This window comes from Micromys minutus, assembly GCF_963924665.1.
Source record: "Micromys minutus genome assembly, chromosome: 20".
In the NCBI taxonomy this organism is placed as follows: domain Eukaryota; kingdom Metazoa; phylum Chordata; class Mammalia; order Rodentia; family Muridae; genus Micromys; species Micromys minutus.
The window spans coordinates 8,366,347-8,384,210 of record NC_137955.1 but is presented as its reverse complement, the minus strand read 5'-3'; the positions used below and the strand labels follow the sequence as shown (position 1 = coordinate 8,384,210).

The 17,864-nt window shown below is 37.2% G+C and overlaps 1 protein-coding gene across 1 annotated transcript in view; it reads left to right on the top strand.

Annotated features, from left to right (window-relative positions):
- The window catches only part of IPO11 (importin 11), a 138,285-nt gene that overhangs the window by 64,073 nt on the left and 56,348 nt on the right, over window positions 1–17,864 (top strand). Inside the window, exons 23-27 of the mRNA XM_080933618.1 lie at window positions 2,829–2,855; window positions 3,046–3,125; window positions 3,540–3,620; window positions 15,753–15,848; window positions 16,773–16,886. Of these exons, the coding sequence (XP_080789744.1) occupies window positions 2,829–2,855; window positions 3,046–3,125; window positions 3,540–3,620; window positions 15,753–15,848; window positions 16,773–16,886 (398 nt within the window). The remainder of the gene's footprint in view (window positions 1–2,828; window positions 2,856–3,045; window positions 3,126–3,539; window positions 3,621–15,752; window positions 15,849–16,772; window positions 16,887–17,864) is intronic.

The window sequence follows — 17,864 nt, the reverse complement described above, 5'->3', positions numbered from 1 at the left end:
AAGACATAAACACATTACAAGTTTAGCTTGAAGTTTACCTGAGGAATTTTGTTTGATAGCTCTTCCATATACTACTTGAAGAATGTATTTTGAAACTGCTTCTCTAAACCGTGGTTTTACTTAGCATATTTTACACAGGGAGCTTATGCTGTAAGTTGTTTAAACTAAGCATTGTACAGACTTTTGTTTTGGCTAAGGAACTACTGACGTTTTAGTGTCATATATAGTTTGAAGTATTGCTTACAAATTAGCTAAATATTCATCATACAATGTGTGTGCTGTCTCTGTCATCTTCACGTGGCCTCACACATGCTAGACTGCCTCTTTCCTCTAAGCTGTAATCCCTTTAGCGCTACACATTTCCAAAGCATCCCATTTGACGTGATTCCGAGGGATCTACACACTTCCTCTTTCAGACTTTCGGAGATGCAATTAGATTCTTTCCCTAGTATCAAAATTATTTTCTAGTAGTTAATAATAATGTCTTAGTTAGAGTTTTACTGCTGTGAACAGACACCATGATCAACGCAAGTTTTATAAAGACAACATTTAATTGGGGCTGGCTTACAGGTTCAGAGGTTCAGTTCATTATCATCAAGGCAGGAACATGGCAGCATCCAGGCAGGCTTGGTGCAGGAGGAGCTGACTTTCAGCAAGCTAGGACTAGGGTATTAAGCCCATTCCCACAGTTGCTCACCTATTCCAACAAGGCCACAGTCCAGTTAGGGCCACTCCATGAGCCAAGCACATTCAAACCATCACAGATAGTAATTCAGTACTTTTTCTTACACATGAGGAACCATTCTAAACCATATAATAGCACAATTGCTTATCTGTCTGTCTGTCCATCTGGGTGGTGTAGAATGTTGAACCATGGCCTTCAACTCACTGGTTAGTGTGACCTCCCACTGACTTACATCTCTAGCTTAAAATCTCTTAAAAATAGCACTGATTATAAAGTCATTGTAGTAATCGAGTTTGCCAAATCCGTTACACACTTAAATTTATGTCATGTTTTATTATATACATGTTAATCATACACAGTGCAGCTTGCTGGCCTTTTTATTATTTTTTTAAATTTGAATTTTAATTCCTTTGTTGTATGTGTAGTATATGCTTGTGTGTACTGGTGTGTGCCCCTGTACATGCACCTGGGGAGGCTGGGACAGGTATCTCTGTTACTGTCGACCTTGTTTATTTGTATGTGTATAAATGAGTATGTGTTGGTGTGAATGTTTGTCCACATGTAAGTGTGGGGATCCCATGTTTCCATACATGCATGGCTAAAGAGGGTGTCACATCCCTTGGAGCTGGAGATAAGGCATGTTTGCAAGATGCTCTGCTTTATTACATGGGTGCTTTAGCTCTGGATCTCCTGAGTGAACAGCAAGTGCCCTTAGCTGCTGGGCCATCTCCTTCACACCTTTATGTTTTGTTTGAGACAGAGTCTGTCACCCAACATGGGGCCATTGGTCAGCTAGCCTTGCTGGCCCGTAAGTCTGGGGTCCTCTGTGTCACCTCCCAGCACTAAATCAGTCATTCATTGCCATGACGAGCTGTTTCTGGGGACGTGTGGATCCCCATGTAGGTCCTCATGCTTGTGCAGGAAGCCTGTGCTCACTGAGCTCTCCCCACGCTCAGTCCCCGTAAGATTCAGCCAGACCGCATCTTTAATTCTTTTATTAACACTTTGTTGACTGTCGTTCTGGGCAAATACTTAAGTAGGAAAAAAATCCCCCAAATTCGGACCCTTTGCTAAGAACTTACGTATATTGAGAATTGTTATCAGTAGTAACAATTGTAATTCTAGTTTAGAAAAGTAGAGATTCTTTGAAACCACGAGTGGCTGTGAGCTGACACAGCTGTGATTGATTATAGTAGAAACTTTGAGTGATGGTGGATACAGTCATTAATCACATTAGCCACTCCTGAGACCCCTTCCTCTCTCTATCCCCCTCACTCCCCACTTTCTTTTTGGGGGGGCTTTTCTTTTTTAATTCTTGATTTCTTATTCCCTCTCAGATTGGAAGAATTTTCAAGTAATAACCAAAAGTCTGTTTTCCAATTCACAGCCCTTTGCTATTCCCCTATGACACTGCAGTCACTCCCAAGGACAGTGCCGGCTACTCCTGCTGAGTCCCTAGAGAACGTTGTCTTTCAGCTGTTTTAGGGAAAGAGGGAGATGTGCTTGGCATGTCCTCTGTCCTCCGGCAAAGGCCCTGCTTAGCTCTCTGCTCTGCCTGACTTGGAGGTCTTATAGTGCCTGCCGCTCTGCGTGAGAGCGTCAGGCAGACCTACGACAGACCTTCACAGCTGCCTTTGTACCCACTGCCCTCGTCCCCAGTAAAAATTGAGCTCGCTTGGTCTCTACATACTTTCCTTTATAAACCAGGAGACCAGAGGACACAACTAAAATTTTGGTTTGAAATGAAAAGTCTCAGGCCACATGGTTTCCTCGCTTTGTTCTGAATGGACAGAAGGGAAGAATTGCCATTCTCACTGGCTTTATTAGCGAAGGGTGAAGAAGAGAGGACGGTTAAAGGGGTTGCCATGTTTTAGATACCGACTAGCTTATGAATACTGATGAGCTTAGAGTCAGGGAAATCTATAAAGAAGCATGTAAGCTGTTTTTATTTTGCTTTTCTTTTACCCAGGCTGGCATTGAACTTACAACCCTGCCTCCATCTCTTGAGTGCTGGAACTATAACTGTGGCACCAGCCTTGCTGTAACCTAGCTTTTCTTTCTCACTTGTTTGTAGAGATTCTTGTTTGTTTTTGTTTTTTATGATGATAAAACATTATCAATCCTGTCTGGTCTTCTGTCCTAGAGCTTCCGTCCAGCTGCCTTGCAAACGGTAAGCTGCATGCTTGCTGCTTCAGGAACCATAAAAAGTCAAAATCACATTAGTAGTCATGGTTGAAAACAAACTTGAGTGCTTCGTGTTGCTATAGCAACTTAGTTTTAACTAAAACGAACCATCACTTCACTTTTATTTTGAATAGCTAGTTAATATGCTCTTTTAAAAATAATTACTGTTTTGGCAGAGTTAAGTTCAGAGAATCTCAGGACCTGCTTTAAGATCATCAATGGCTATATCTTTTTGTCATCAGTGGAATTTTTACAGGTATGTCAGAACATTGCATTGTTAATAATTATATATTATTATTTTGGGTTTTATGTTTTATCAGAAAGTACCCTTTTAAAGTTCAGATTTGTTCTGCTGCTTTAGTGGGTTGACATTTTATTTCCTTGTAAGTATTCCTCACTGCAGGGAGGATGAGATCAGCATCCAGTTTCACTGATACTGAATACAGGAAATGCACTGTATATGTAGATACTTACTCAGCAGTCAGTGTATCAGGAAACTTATAATCTGCCTTCTTCACTCTTTCTTAGAGGGCTCTTCTTGGAATTGTTTGTTTAGACCTTTAGTACCAATTCTTGAATAGAGTATGAGCCTTCCAAATTGAGTTTCCTGCGTTTTCAATAACCTATCTGTGCTCTTACACATATTGACTGATCTTTGACTGGATTTCAGACATATGCAGCAGGATTGTGCCAGTCCTTCTATGAGCTGCTGCCAGAGATTACTACAGAAGGTCAAGTTCAAGTGCTCAAGGTATTGTCATTTTAAATTGATTGTCATGTGTTATTGGTAAGGCTGGAGCCTCCCGTGTATGGATGGTTGGAAAGGAGAAAAATTGAAAAATGCTAGAGAGTGATCAGTTTTGCTCAGTTCCTCTGTACTGAAGACATTAAATTTGAATGTGGTACAAGTCACATGGGGGTCTTGTTAAAATGCAGTTTTGGATTTCTAATTTTTTTGTTTGGTTTTTGTCTTTTTTAAAAATAATCTATTTAATAATTTTATAAATATAAAAATTATAAGTATAATTTTTATTTTATGTGCATTGTTGATTTGACTGTATGTATGTGTGAGTGAGGGTGTCAGAGCCCCTGGAACAGGAATTACGGATAGTTGTGCGCTGTCATCTGGGTGTTGGAATTGATCACGCATCCTCTGCATGAGCATCCTGTGCTCTTGACCGCTGAGCCATCTCTCTACTCCCTTCTAATAAAATTGTAGCAAATAGGAATAATGTCTGTCCTAAAACCTCATTGGATAGAAATGAATTAAAGCTTTTACCAACTTGTCCTAAACCTAGCAACGTTTGGTGTATCTTAGGTTTTCAGTTATTTTGCTAGTGTTCTAGGTATGAAGCCTGAATCTTCACACATGGGAAGCAAGCCCGTGAGCCACACCTTTGCAATGGCAGCCTGTCTCCCAGACAGGGACTCAGACGTTAGTCTGCTTATGATGAGCAGCAATAGTCACCACTCTTCTGTTGAGGACAGAGAGCACTTTCAGTTTTAGTCCAAATTTGGGACAATTTTAGTGGCAGCTTTCACTTTCGTGAGCTATTGAAGCTAGACTGTTGAATTTGTTGGGATCATGTATAGTTAAGAGAACAGCCTGGGCTGAAGAGATGGCTCAGCAGTAGAGCACTGGCTGTTCTTCCAGAGGTCCTGAGTTCAATTCCCAGCAACCACATGGTGGCTCACAACCATCTATAATGGGATCTGATGCCCTCTTCTGGTGTGTCTGAAGACAGCTGCAGTGTACTCATTACATTAAATAAATAAATAAATCTTAAGAAAAAAGAACCATTAGCCTGTAAATTGTATGTATTATCTTTATATAACTTTGTATGAAAGAAATACTATAACATGAATATAGTAGTTCACCTGTAAACATAAATATATAGCCATATTAAACTATATAATACATATATATACATATATGTATTGATATTTTACAGATGGAATTTGAAATTCATTGCTGTTAAATGTTTAATTTCTTAATTGTGTTCTATGTCAAATAAAAGAAATTTTAGCTAGACAAAGTCTTTTTAAAATTTTTTAAATTTTTAAAATTTTTTTGTTTTGTTTTGTTTTCTCGATTGTGTCTCACTATGTAGCTCTGACTATCTTAGAGCTCACTTTGTTGACCAGACTGCCTCAAACTCACAAGGATCCACCTACCTCTGTCTCCCAAGTGCTGGGATTAAAGGCTTGCACTATGCCTGGCAAAGTCTATCTTGACAATTACATTTTTGTTATGAAAACTATGGCATTATCTTAGATCTTCAAGCTCACTATAAAATATTTATGTCCTATTAACAAATACATAGATACTACATATTTAATAGGAATAATAATCCGTTATCTGAGTGTATTGTCTGTTCTTGGGTAGATGCACACATATAAATTCTAGATATTTATGTAAGTGTATGCATGGTTGGTTTGAATTATAAGTTGGGTATATTTGATATTATTTGTTAATATATTCAGTTATTTATCCTGTGGCTCAGGAATTAGAAATTTTTTCTGGAAGTAGTTGAGTAAATGCTTTTTGAGTCTGAACCATTTAGTTTGTTATCTCAAGTATTCATTATTGATAGTTTGTAAGTTATCACTCTTAGAGAAAACTCTCATGTTATCTTGATACTATCTGTGTATTTTAAAATCATTACTAGACTTGTCTGTTAGTCTGCAAGCTTCTCCATTATTCAGAATTCAAAGTGAGTATGTTCTATATTGTTTCAGATTTTAATGGTATTAATGGTTTTTATAGTAAAGATTTAGAGGATTCAGTATCGGCACTGAATATTGGCCTGTTTCTTAGATACTCACCCTGTCCTGCTATGTAAAAGGCTCTTGGCTACATTTTGGGCTTGGTTCTTTCATTGATTTTTTTGTACATATTTACATAAGTGTATGTGTATATATTTTGAATGTATATAGGGAATAGTCTTGTCAAAAGACAACTTGAGTTGGTTTGTTCGTTCTACCATTTGGATCTAGGAAATTGAACTGTGGCTAAAAATACCATTCCCCACCAAGCTGTGTAACTTGTTTTATAATACCTGAAGCCAAAATAGTGTTAATTAGATCAGCATATGCTAAATGATTAAGGAAAAGGCTGCTCTCTTATGTTTAAACACTTTCCGAACCAAACTTGAATTGAAAGTTGTTTGGTTTTCTGTTTGTTTGTTTGTTTGTTTCTAGTCAAGCTTTTTTTTACAATATTAGTAGTGAAGTAACTGTTGAAAACTGACTTAGGAGTTATTGGATGTGGGCATTGTAATACTTCAGTAAGGAAGATTTTAGGTAGTTCTAAGAAATAGTGTTTTTTATTGCTTGCTTTTGACTGAACTCTTACAGAGGGAGGGTAGTGCGGCCGGAGGGTAGCATGGCTGATCGATACATCAGAATATTGGCCTCATTACCTCACAGTTATGTGATGTGAGTGGGTTACTGCCTTCTCATTTCCTGTCTGTAAAACAAGAATAGCTCTACCAAGTTTTTAGGGCAAGGAGTGGATTATTTGTGTGTGTATGTGTGTGTAAAATAGTTAAACATTGCCTAGTGTGTAATAAGCTAATATAAAAGTTAGCTATTTTAATCTAATTACAAAGTTGTCTCATTTTATAGCCATTCTTTGGCACACAAAAAAAAAAGACCCAAAATACACTCATGTAATTTCTTTTAAGTAAATGTTTATTGAAAATAAGCACTTCAGATTTTGGTTGAAATGGCTCAGTGGGTGATGCCCCTTGCTACCAAACCTGATGACCTGAATTGGACCCGAGAACCCACATGGTGGAAGGAGAGAACCAACTCTCAGAAGTGGTCCTTCCACCTCCACATATGCATATTGCGTGTGTGTGTGTGTGTGTGTGTGTGTGTGTGTGTGTGTGTGTGTGTATGTACACTCTTATGTGCAAGTGCATGCAGGTACATACTGTAAGAAAGTAAATAAATAAATGACAAATTACATAAAATCTTTAAAGTGAATTTGCCTTTTAAGACAAGACTAGCAATATAGCAGTAGCATATTATTAACAATTGTGTGTTTAGGCTGATTATTTAAAATTAATTATATTTATTTATTGCTTTTCATAATATAGTTTTTTTTAAATGTGTTATGGAGAATTCCAAACATAAATAGGACCCACTAGCTTCATAATTTTAGTGACAAATCAGTTTCTTTTTCACTGCGCTTGGAAACAGAAACAGTAGCGCCATCTGTCTACTCCACTTGTACCTTTTTCCGTTAATGAGCCAGTGCACATCGCTGTCATCCAAATACGGCAAAATTTTATAATATTTTATACAAAGTGTAGGTTAAAAAAGTGTAGTGCCAAGAGTAGCTCATTAATAGATTGTAAATACTTGAGTTTAATATTGGAGACATGATCATATGTGTTTAACAGTAGATCATTATTAGAGTGTAAGTACTTAAGTTTAATATTGAGGACTTGATCATATGTGCTTAAGGCAATTTGAAAGAAAGCATTGCTGTAGCTGAACCTTTGTTTGATTTGAAGTCATAGAAACAAGTTTATTAGTGGATATTGAGTGCTGGGAATGTACAGCCTGCACTAGTAAATCTTTTGAGCTTTTGATGTAAAGGGGTTTTTAAAGAAAATGGTGTGCTTAATTTATACTTTCATATATAGTCTGAGAGAACTCTTATTAGTTTGATTATACTTCCCAGTATTAGCTTTTTACTTTTATTTTCAGTATCTCCTAGATGCTATTTCTTAATATAACATGCTATATACCAGTCAATATATTTTTGACTAAATGTAACAATTATAGTAATTTCTGTTAGTGTTTGCAAGTAGCTTCTTTGTTCCTTGAAGCATAAAATTACAATTTTAAGAAAACTGGACAATGAGACCAGCATGGGTGTTTTAGGAGTCAGTGTTTTAGAGGAAAACTAGAGTTAACTTTTTGACTCAGTACAGGTTATTTACATTGGAACAGTAAGACTCTAAAAATAATTAAGTTGCTAGCATTAATTTGAGATATATTTGTACACATGTACCATTTTTGAGTTTGGAAATTCTCATTTCTCATAGCCATATTTATATGTATTATTAAACCAACCTCTTTTTCTTCATTACGATAAGGCTTATAATGAATTAACTATTTTTTGACTGTCTAATTCTATAATAACAGATGATACCATCATTTACTATATCCTACATATTTATAAGCACATAGCATGTAGAGTAATTATCTACAGGTAAACAAGATGATAGTACTCTTATTTTTCAGATAAAAAATAACAGGTAGACACTTTGTTCAAGGTCAGGGAGCTAGTTAGTATTGGAGTCATGATGTAAGCATGGACATTCTGCTCTAAAGATTCACAGTCAGTAATTTTCTTCATTCAGTGTAAGGCCAAATCAAGAATGTTGTCTTAGGAAGAAATTAAAATTTTACATTTTTGGTTTAGAAGAAGTCTCTTGTAGGTATAGCTTGAAAATAAGTAGATTGAAATATCTACAGTGCAGCAAGTTTTATTTGAATTGGCACACTGCTGGCTTTCTAGCTGAGGCTGTGCCACAGTTCTCCTTATCCAGTCTCCCTACCCACCACGGGGAGAGATGGTCTTCCAGGAAACTGCTGTCACTCCTGAGTTCACAGGTGAGACCACCACATTTGCTCTAGTAACTGGTCAGAGGGATCTGCCAGGATCCTGTAGGGTATAGGAACCACAGAGCAGCCTGGGACAGGATCCTTTCATCTATCTATGCCCCAGAGCTAACCCTGTGACACAGCTCTTCATACCAGAATCTTGCCAGGAGAGTACTGGTCTCCCAGGAGTGCTGACCCACCTAAGATCACAGGCCCACAGGATCAACAAGCTCCAGTCAGAGACAGCAACACTAACACACACCAGAAATAGCCACATGGTAGGAGGCAAGCGCAAGAACCTAAGTAACAGAAACTAAGGCTACTTGGCATCATCAGAACCCAGTTCTTCTACCACAGCAAGTCTTGGACACCCTAACACACCAGAAAAAAAAAAAAAAAAAAGATTTAGATTTAAAATTACAGCTCATGATGATGATAGAAGATTTTACAGCGGATATAAACAACTCCCTTAAGAATTACAGGAAAACACAAGTAAACAGGTAGAAGCCCTTAAAGAGGAAACACAAAAATCCTTTAAAGAGTTACACAAAACACAAACAGGTGAAGAAATTGAACAAAACCATCAAGCATCTAAAAATGGAGATAGAAACAATAAAGAAATCACAAAGAGAGAATCCTGAAGATAGCAAACCTAGGAAAGAGATTATGGTCATTAACGTGAACATCAATAACAGAATACAAGAGATGAAAGAGAGAATCTCAGGTGCAGAGGATACCATAGAAAACCTTGAGATAACAGTGAAAGAAAATAGGAAGTGCAAAAATCTCCTAACTAAAACATCAAGGAAATCCAAGACACATTGAGAAGACCAAACCTAAGGATAATAGGTATAAACAAGAGCAAAGACTTCCAACTTGAAGGGCCAGTAAATATTATCAACAAAATTATAGAAGAAAACTTTCCAACCCTAAAGAAAAAGATGCCCATGAACATCTAGAACTCCAAGTAGATTGAACCAGAAAAGAAATTCCTCCCGTCATATAATAATCAAACACCAAATGCACAAAACAAAGAATATTAAAACCAGTAAGGAAAAAAAGAACAAGTAACATGTAAAAGCAGAGCTATCAGAATTACACAAGTTTTCTCAACAGAGTCTATGAAAGCTAGAACATCAAATAGACACTAAGAGAACACAAATGCAAGCCCAGACGACCATATTCAGCAAAACTCAATATATATAGAGAAACCAAGATATTCCATGACAAAGCCAAATTTATACAGTATTTTTCCGTAAATCCAGCCATAGAAAGAGTGATACATGGAAAACTTCAACACAAGGAGGGAAACTACACCCTAGAGAAAGCAACAAATACCCCACTTTCATCTGTGAACAGATCATGGAAACAGAAATTAAACAGAGACAAAGTGAAACTAAAAGATGTTATGAACCAAATGGATTTAATAAATACCTTTAGAATAGTTAATCCTAAAACAAAAAAGAATATACCTTCTCAGCACCTCCTCATTCCTTCTTCAAAATTGGCCGTATAATGGGTCACAAAACAGGCCTCAACAGATACAAGAAGATTGAAATAATCTCATGCATCCTATTAGGTCACCACATATTAAGGCTGTTCTTCAAAAACAACAGAACGCCCTCATAGACATAGAAGTTGACCAACGTTCTACTCAATGATAGCTTCAAAGAAGAAATAAATACTTTTTTAACATACCCAAACCTAAGGGACACAATTAAATCAGTGCTAAGATGAAAACTCATAGCTGATTGCCTCCAAAATGAAACTGGAGAGAACATACACTGGCAGCTTGAGAACATACCTAAAAACTTGAGAACAAAAAGAAGCAAATGCACCCAAGAGGAGTAGAAGGCAGGAAATAATCAAAGTTAGGGCTGAAATCAACCAGTGAAGAAACAGAGAGAACTTATACAAAGAATCAGCAAAACCAGCAGCTGATTCTTTGAGAAAATCAACAAGATACACAAAACCTTAGCCAGACTAAATAGAGGATGTAGAGAGTATCCAAACTAACAAAATCAGAAATTAAAGGGGAGATATAATAGTAGATACCAGGGAAATCCAAAAAATTATCAGATCCTACTACGAAAGCCTATACTCAACAAAACTGGAAAATCTGGGTGAAATGGACCATTTTATAGACAGATATCCAATATCAAAATTCAATCAGGACCAGATCGGTTAGTGCTGAATTTTATCAGATCTTCATAGAAGACCTAATATCAGTAATCTCAAAATTATTTCACAAAATAGAAACAGAAGGAATACTACCGAACTCATTCCTGGAGGCCACAATTACACTCATACCTAAATGACACAAAGACCCTACAAAGAAAGAGAACTTCAGATCAATTTTTATCATAGTCACAAACAATATAAAATGCCTCAGTGTGACCCTAACCAAGCAAGTAAAAGATCTGTATGACAAGAACTTCATGTCTCTGAAGAAGGAAATTGAAGAAGATCTCAGAAGATGGAAAAATCTCCTATGCTCATGGTTTGGAAGGATCACCATAGTAAAAATGGCCATTTTGCCTAAAGCAATCTACAGGTTTAGTGCAATCCCCATCAAAATTCCAGCTCAGTTCTTCATAGAGTTAGAAAGAGCAGTTTGCAAATTCATTTGGAATAATTAAAAAACCCAGAATAGCAAAAACTATTAACAATTAAAAAAAAAAAAAAAACTTCCAGGGTAATCACCATCCCAGACCTCAAACTGTATTATAGATTAGTTGTAATAAAACCTGCATGGTATTGGTACAGAGACAGGCAGGTAGATCATTGGACTGGAATTAAAGACCCAGAAATGAAACCACACACCTATCATTACTTTATCTTTGACAAAGGAGCCAAAGCCATTCAGTGGGAAAAAAGAGGATTTTCAACAAATGGTGCTGGTTCAACTAGAGGTCCACATTATAGAAGAATGCAAATAGATGGATCCTTGTACAAACCTTAAGTCCAAGTGGATCAAGGACCTCCACATAAAACTAGATAACCTGAAACTAATAGAAGAGAAAGTGGGGAATAGCCTAGAACACATAGGTACAGAGAAAAATTTCCTGAAGAGAACATCAATGAATTATACCCTTAGATCAAGAATTGACAAATGCAACCTCATAAAATTGCAGATCTTCTGTAAATCAAAGGACACTGTCAAAATGGCAACCAACAGATTGTGATAAGGTCTAATGTCTAATATAAAAAGAACTCAAAAAGTTAGAATCCACAGAACTAAATAATCCTATTCAAATATGGGGTGCAAGAGCTAAACAGAGAATTCTCAATGGAGGAACATCGAATGGCCAAGAAGTACCTAAGAAATGTTCAACATCTTTAGTCATCAGTGAAATACAAATCAAAACAACCCTGAGATTCCACCTCACATCATCAGAATGGATAAGATCAGAAACTCAGGTGACAGCAGATGCTGGCAGATGTGGAGATAGAGGAACACTCCTCTATTGTTGGTTGATTCCAAGCTGGTACAACCACCCTGGAAATCAGTCTGTCAGTTCCTCAGAAAATTGGACATAGCACTACCTGAGGATTGAGCTGTACCACTTCTGGGTTTATACCAAAAAAGTGCTTCAACATATAACAAGGACACATGCTTCACTATGTTCATAGCAGCCTTATTTATGATAGCCACAAGCTGGAAAGAACCCAGATGTCCTTCAATAGAGGAATGGATCCAGAAAATGTGGTACATTTACACAATGGAATAACACTCAGGTGTTAAAAACAATGACTTTATTAAGTTGTGGATGGAACTGAAAATATTCTGAGTGAGGTAACCCAGTCACAAAAGAACACACATGGTATGCACTCACAGATTAGTGGGTATACACCCAGAACCTTGGAATACCCAAAATACAATTCACAGACCATATGAAGCTCACAGAGAGTAAAGACCAAATTATGGATGATTTGGTACTTCTTAGAAGGGGCAACAAAATACTCATGGGAAGTAGAAGGTTGGAGATACTTGCTAGGAAGAAAAGGCGGTGGATCAGGTATCTGAGGAGACTGAGATGACATAGAGAGGGTCAGGAATTTGAACAGAGCATGATATAGCTTTCTCTTGAGGCGTTCTGCCAGAGTCTGACAAATACAGAGGTGGATGCTAGCAGTCAATCATTGGCCTGAGTATAGGAACCCCAGTGGAGTAGTTAGAAGAAGGACTGAAGGAGCAGAAGGGGGTTATAACCCATAGGAAGAACAGCAATATCAACCAACGAGACCTTCCAGAGCTTTCAGGGACGTAACCATCAACCAGTGAGTTCACAATGAGCAACTCATGGCTCTAGCAACATATGTAGCAGAGGATGTCCTCATAGGACATCAGTGGGAGAGGCCCTTGATCCAGAGAAGGATTGATGCTCCACTGTAGGGGAATGCCAGGGCAGGGAGGTGGGCGGGAGTGGGTGGGTGGGACAGCAGGGGGAGGTGGGATGGAATAGGGGATTTCCAGAGGGGAAACCGGGAATGGGAATACATTTGAAAAACAAATAAATAATATATCTTTAAAAGAAGAGGATAAAAAGCCTGATGATTAATGGAGGCATATTCAACCATGAGTGGAGTACTTCTCCAGTCTCAGATAAAGACCTCCATAACTTTACAGTGATTCAAGAGTGTGAGGCAAAAGCCATTGTCCACAATGGTCATCATCATTGTTTAAAGAGCAAAAAAAAAAAAAAAAAAGGAAATGATGCAGTAAGCCTAGTTTATAAAAAGCAGTTATTAAACAGGAAATGGGAAAAAAAAATGGAAGCTTGAGTTTAGACTGGAGATGTTTGACATCATTTAAATAGTAAAAGGGCTAATCCCAGTACCATGAGAAGACAATAAAAACAAATAAAAATTAAAAGCTAAAAATATTTAAGAAAACCTTCTTAAGAGAATACACACACACACACACACACACACACACACAGTGATATTCTGGTAGTCACCTAAGAATATTTTAAGTTAAGTAGTATATTCTAAGTACAGTGTACCATAATATAATAACAAAAAAGAATGTAATGAAATTGATATATTATAATGCTGCTGCTTTTAATAATCCTGGCATCATCTTTTAAAAATTAAAAATTTAGTGAGTCTATCTGCATATGTATATATGTGTAGTAGAAGTAAGATTATTAACATCTATAATTTTTATTATGAGAAATATAGAATTGTCCCTTGTGATTTCCATATGTATATATTAAATTTAACAGGTCTGAACACATATCAAAGTTGCTGTTGATTACCATGGTTCATTCAAACACGGCATTAGGAAAAATCTAACAGTTGTCTATCTTGGGTCTTCTGGTCAACTCTTCTTTCTGTATGTTACCAGTTCTTCTTTAAAAATTTTTATGGCTGTGTTCCATACCCCATTTTAAAGTCAAATAATGACATTTTCTATATAATAATTGTTTTGTTTTTGCAACAGGATCCCTCTATCTAGCTGGACTGGAAGTGCTAATGTAGAGCAGGCTGACCTTGAACTCACTCCTAGACAGCTACCTGCCTCTGCATCCTGAGTACTAGGATTAAGGGTGTGCACCAGCATGTCTAGCCTTCTACAGAACACTTTAAGACAGTTATTTCTCTAACTGTGGTGTCTGACCTTAATTTCAAAGAGTTAGCCTTGAAGTATTCATTGATTCTTTGTATGTTGGCTATAGTTTACCTATGAGGGCATATACAAATGATAGTGTTGATTACATTTAATATATGTAAATGCTTTATATGGAAGAGTGTAATCCTCTAAACATACACAGGCTATGAGACTTCTCATTCTGTTAATTTTCCAAAACAAAGTTAGAGTGCTTCTCATGGATTCCTTGAGTTAGCTTTAATCTGAGTATTCAAGGGTATAAATTAGTCAACTACATAGACAAGGCTTCTCCACAAAGCCTTAATCAGCCACACCTTTGCTAAACATTTTTTTATTTAGGGATAAACAGTGCTGTTTCTCGTAGCTAACTATTTTGTGCATTTCATATCTGTAAGCAATACCTTTGAACTGTTCTCTCATGAGTTACTAATGCTGGAATATATCTAGGAAGGCTACTTGCCCCCATCCAGCTAAAGCGCTCTCGTTTTTCTTGCTAGATCAGTATTTGTGTTCATGATTGTTGTTTTCCTGCTCAAAGTGAGGTGGGCAATAAGCTGTGATTATTGTTTTCCATATAACCTAACCTTTTGAGCTGTTGAAGATGAGTAAAGGTCCTTTTCTTTTATGTTTTAGACACTAAACTGAAAGATACTTGAGCTCATATTCAGACCCAGCGCTATTCTCTTAGTGTCCTTGAAAATCTGTCTTCCAGAGCCCCATGGCTTTTCTTTTCAAGCCCTTCCCTCTCTAAAGTTGTGGCCCTTCGTGCCTTATGTTTTCTGATATTTGATAGTAGTTTGCCTGAGCATGGCTTTTTTTCTTTTTTAATTATGTGTGTCACCAAGGAGTCCCCTCTGTTTTAGACTCATTTATATTCCCTACAGCTCATTCATTCACTGCTCTTTTTTTGGGGTGAAGGCCAGTGGTCCAGTTATTAAGACCCAAGTGTATCTGATACTTGGTGTTTGGTGGACTTAACTTCTGCATTCTTGTTGTGTTCCCTTTTAGTCTTCTTGTCTTTCACCTTGTTTTTAGCTTCTGTTTTCTCCTTCCTGAAGGTGTATGGTTCTCTTTCCTCTGTTTGTAAGGAGGCAGAAGAGGAGAGTGGTATATGAGGTCACTCTGGGTGCTTCTCAGCCCCTCAGGGTCCGTCATGAAGGTGAAATATATATGAAACATTCTGTCTCCTAATAATTCATTGGTAAACCTTACTGTGGATTCATTCTTTACAGTATTGGTTTTGTAGCCAGTTTTTCCAGTAATAAAAGAAGTGCTTTTGTTGGGTGTGATGAAATACACCTACAGTTCTAACACTCAGAGGCAGAGGCAGGATCAGTAATGTGAGTGCAGCCTTGACTACATAGCAAGAGCCTGTGTTAAAATGGAGAAAAGGAAGACATAAGACTCAGGATCACCACAGAAGTGTTTGAGATGCCTGTGTTATCAGTGTGATTACACGTGACAGCAAGTGCGTAGCTGTGCCTGACTCTTACACACTTCACATCAGATTGTAGTGTCATGAATTTACATATGCTTCCTGGTTTTGTCTGTGGTACTCAATTGATCGCTTTGTTTACTAATCTGTGTTTTGTGTGAAACAATGAATTTGCACTGTTAAATATTATCATGTGTCTTTCTGGGATTTAGGTTGTGGAAAATGCCCTTAAAGTGAATCCAGTATTAGGCCCACAGATGTTTCAACGAATCCTACCCTATGTTTTCAGAGGAGTTATTGAAGGCGAGGTAAGATTTTCTTCAGCTTCTAGGATAGCATTGGACTCTGAGTCCTACCTTTAATTACTCTTTTGCATTAGAAAAACTACATCATTTTCTCGTTGATAATTGTGAAGTGAAAGCTTTATCATTTGGATTATATTTAGTTCGGTAATTTTTGAGGATAATGACATAATTTGCTATATGTTTCTTCATATAAAAACTATAGATTTTATTGTGTCTGTTTGTGTGTTGGGTGGGCATTGGTACATATATGTGGCTTTGTGTGTACGTGGAGGCCTTTTCTTACTCTCCACTTTATTTTTTGTGGTAGGATCAGTGTCTTTCCCTTTCTCTGCCTCCCTCCCCCTCCCCTTCCCCCAACTCCACCTTGGATTTTCCCATTTGACTAGACTGGCTTATGAACAAGCCCCCATCTTTATTCCTTATACAGCAGATACTTTACCCAGAGAACCATCTTTCTAGTCTCTAATCTCAGCTCCTATTTTGTGTAACAATAAGTAGTTGTGAGATAGACAAACACACATATAGTTATTTAGAAACTTTTGTAAGAATTCAAGCAATATTGACCGATTACACTACACAGAGCAGCATGCGCGCTGTGTGTGGCACGCGCGCGCGCGCGCGCGCACACACACACACACACACACACACACACACACACACACACACGGATACATAGACCCCACAAAAAGTTTTATGTCCCTGCGCACACACACACACACACACACACGGATACATAGACCCCACAAAAAGTTTTATGTCCCTGCGCGCGCGCACACACACACACACACACACACACACACACACACACACGGATACATAGACCCCACAAAAAGTTTTATGTCCCTGAAGGAAAATTTGTTTTTTAAACTGTTGATACTATAGTTGTACCTAACACAGTTTTGCATGCCCTGTATTCTGATTGCGCAGAGGTATCCAGTAGTGATGTCCATCTATCTTGCTGTCATGGGTCGAGTCTTACTACAGAATGCCAGTTTCTTTTCTTCACTTCTTAATGAGATGGGACATGAGTTTAATCAGGAGGTAAGAGTCTGCATGCTTAAATTTAATAAGTCTGTGACTATTTATATATTGGAGATAGTTGATGAGATAGTGAATCTTTATATACGTTCTTTTGAAGTCTTTATATTATCAGTCTTTTAACAATATGTATTTACCTGTTGCCTGGAGTAGAAGTAAGAACAGTGAGACTGGAGAGATGGCCCAGCAGCTAAGAGAACTGACTGCTCTTCCAGAGGTCCTGAGTTCAATTCCCAGCAACTCACAACCATCTGTAATTGGATCCAATGTCCTTTTTTGGTGTGTCTGGGATAGTAACAGTGTCCTCACATAAATCAATCCATCTATCCATCCATCCATCAATCAATCAATCTTTTAAAAAGTAGGAACAATGGTCCTGTAAATAGCAGGTAAAAGTCTCATAGTTCGTTCTCATCCAAAATTAGTAATTTAAATTTTACTTAGCTATAGAATAGATTTTGCTTTATTTAGCCTATAGTTTTTCTTTACTAAGTCATAATCTCAAACAGGAGCAGTTTGCATATATTCATGAACTATCATATTTTATTCCTGTAATGAATTTAATTTAAAACCATGAATTGAGGAAATTTCTGTTCTCATTATAATGCAAGGTGAAATTTTAAACAACATAAATGTATTTAAAAATTAGTTGTGTGACTAAATACAACATCTGTAGTATTCTGGGAGAATTTGATGTTTTCAATCCATGTGTTTATACTAGCGGGAGACAATGCTGGTGACCTATGATGGAAATAAATCTATTTAATGGTAGATCGATCTCTATCTATCTATCTATCTATCTATCTATCTATCTATCTATCTATCTATCTATATCTACCTATCTATTTCCACTCAGGGTAAATAAGTAGAAATTTTGCCGTGTAGAATTAACTGAGATCCTAGCCTTTGTTTCAGTGAATTGCTAGAAGTGTTTTCATTAGTCTATTGTTCTTAACCAGGTAAGAACTATTTAAATGTTTG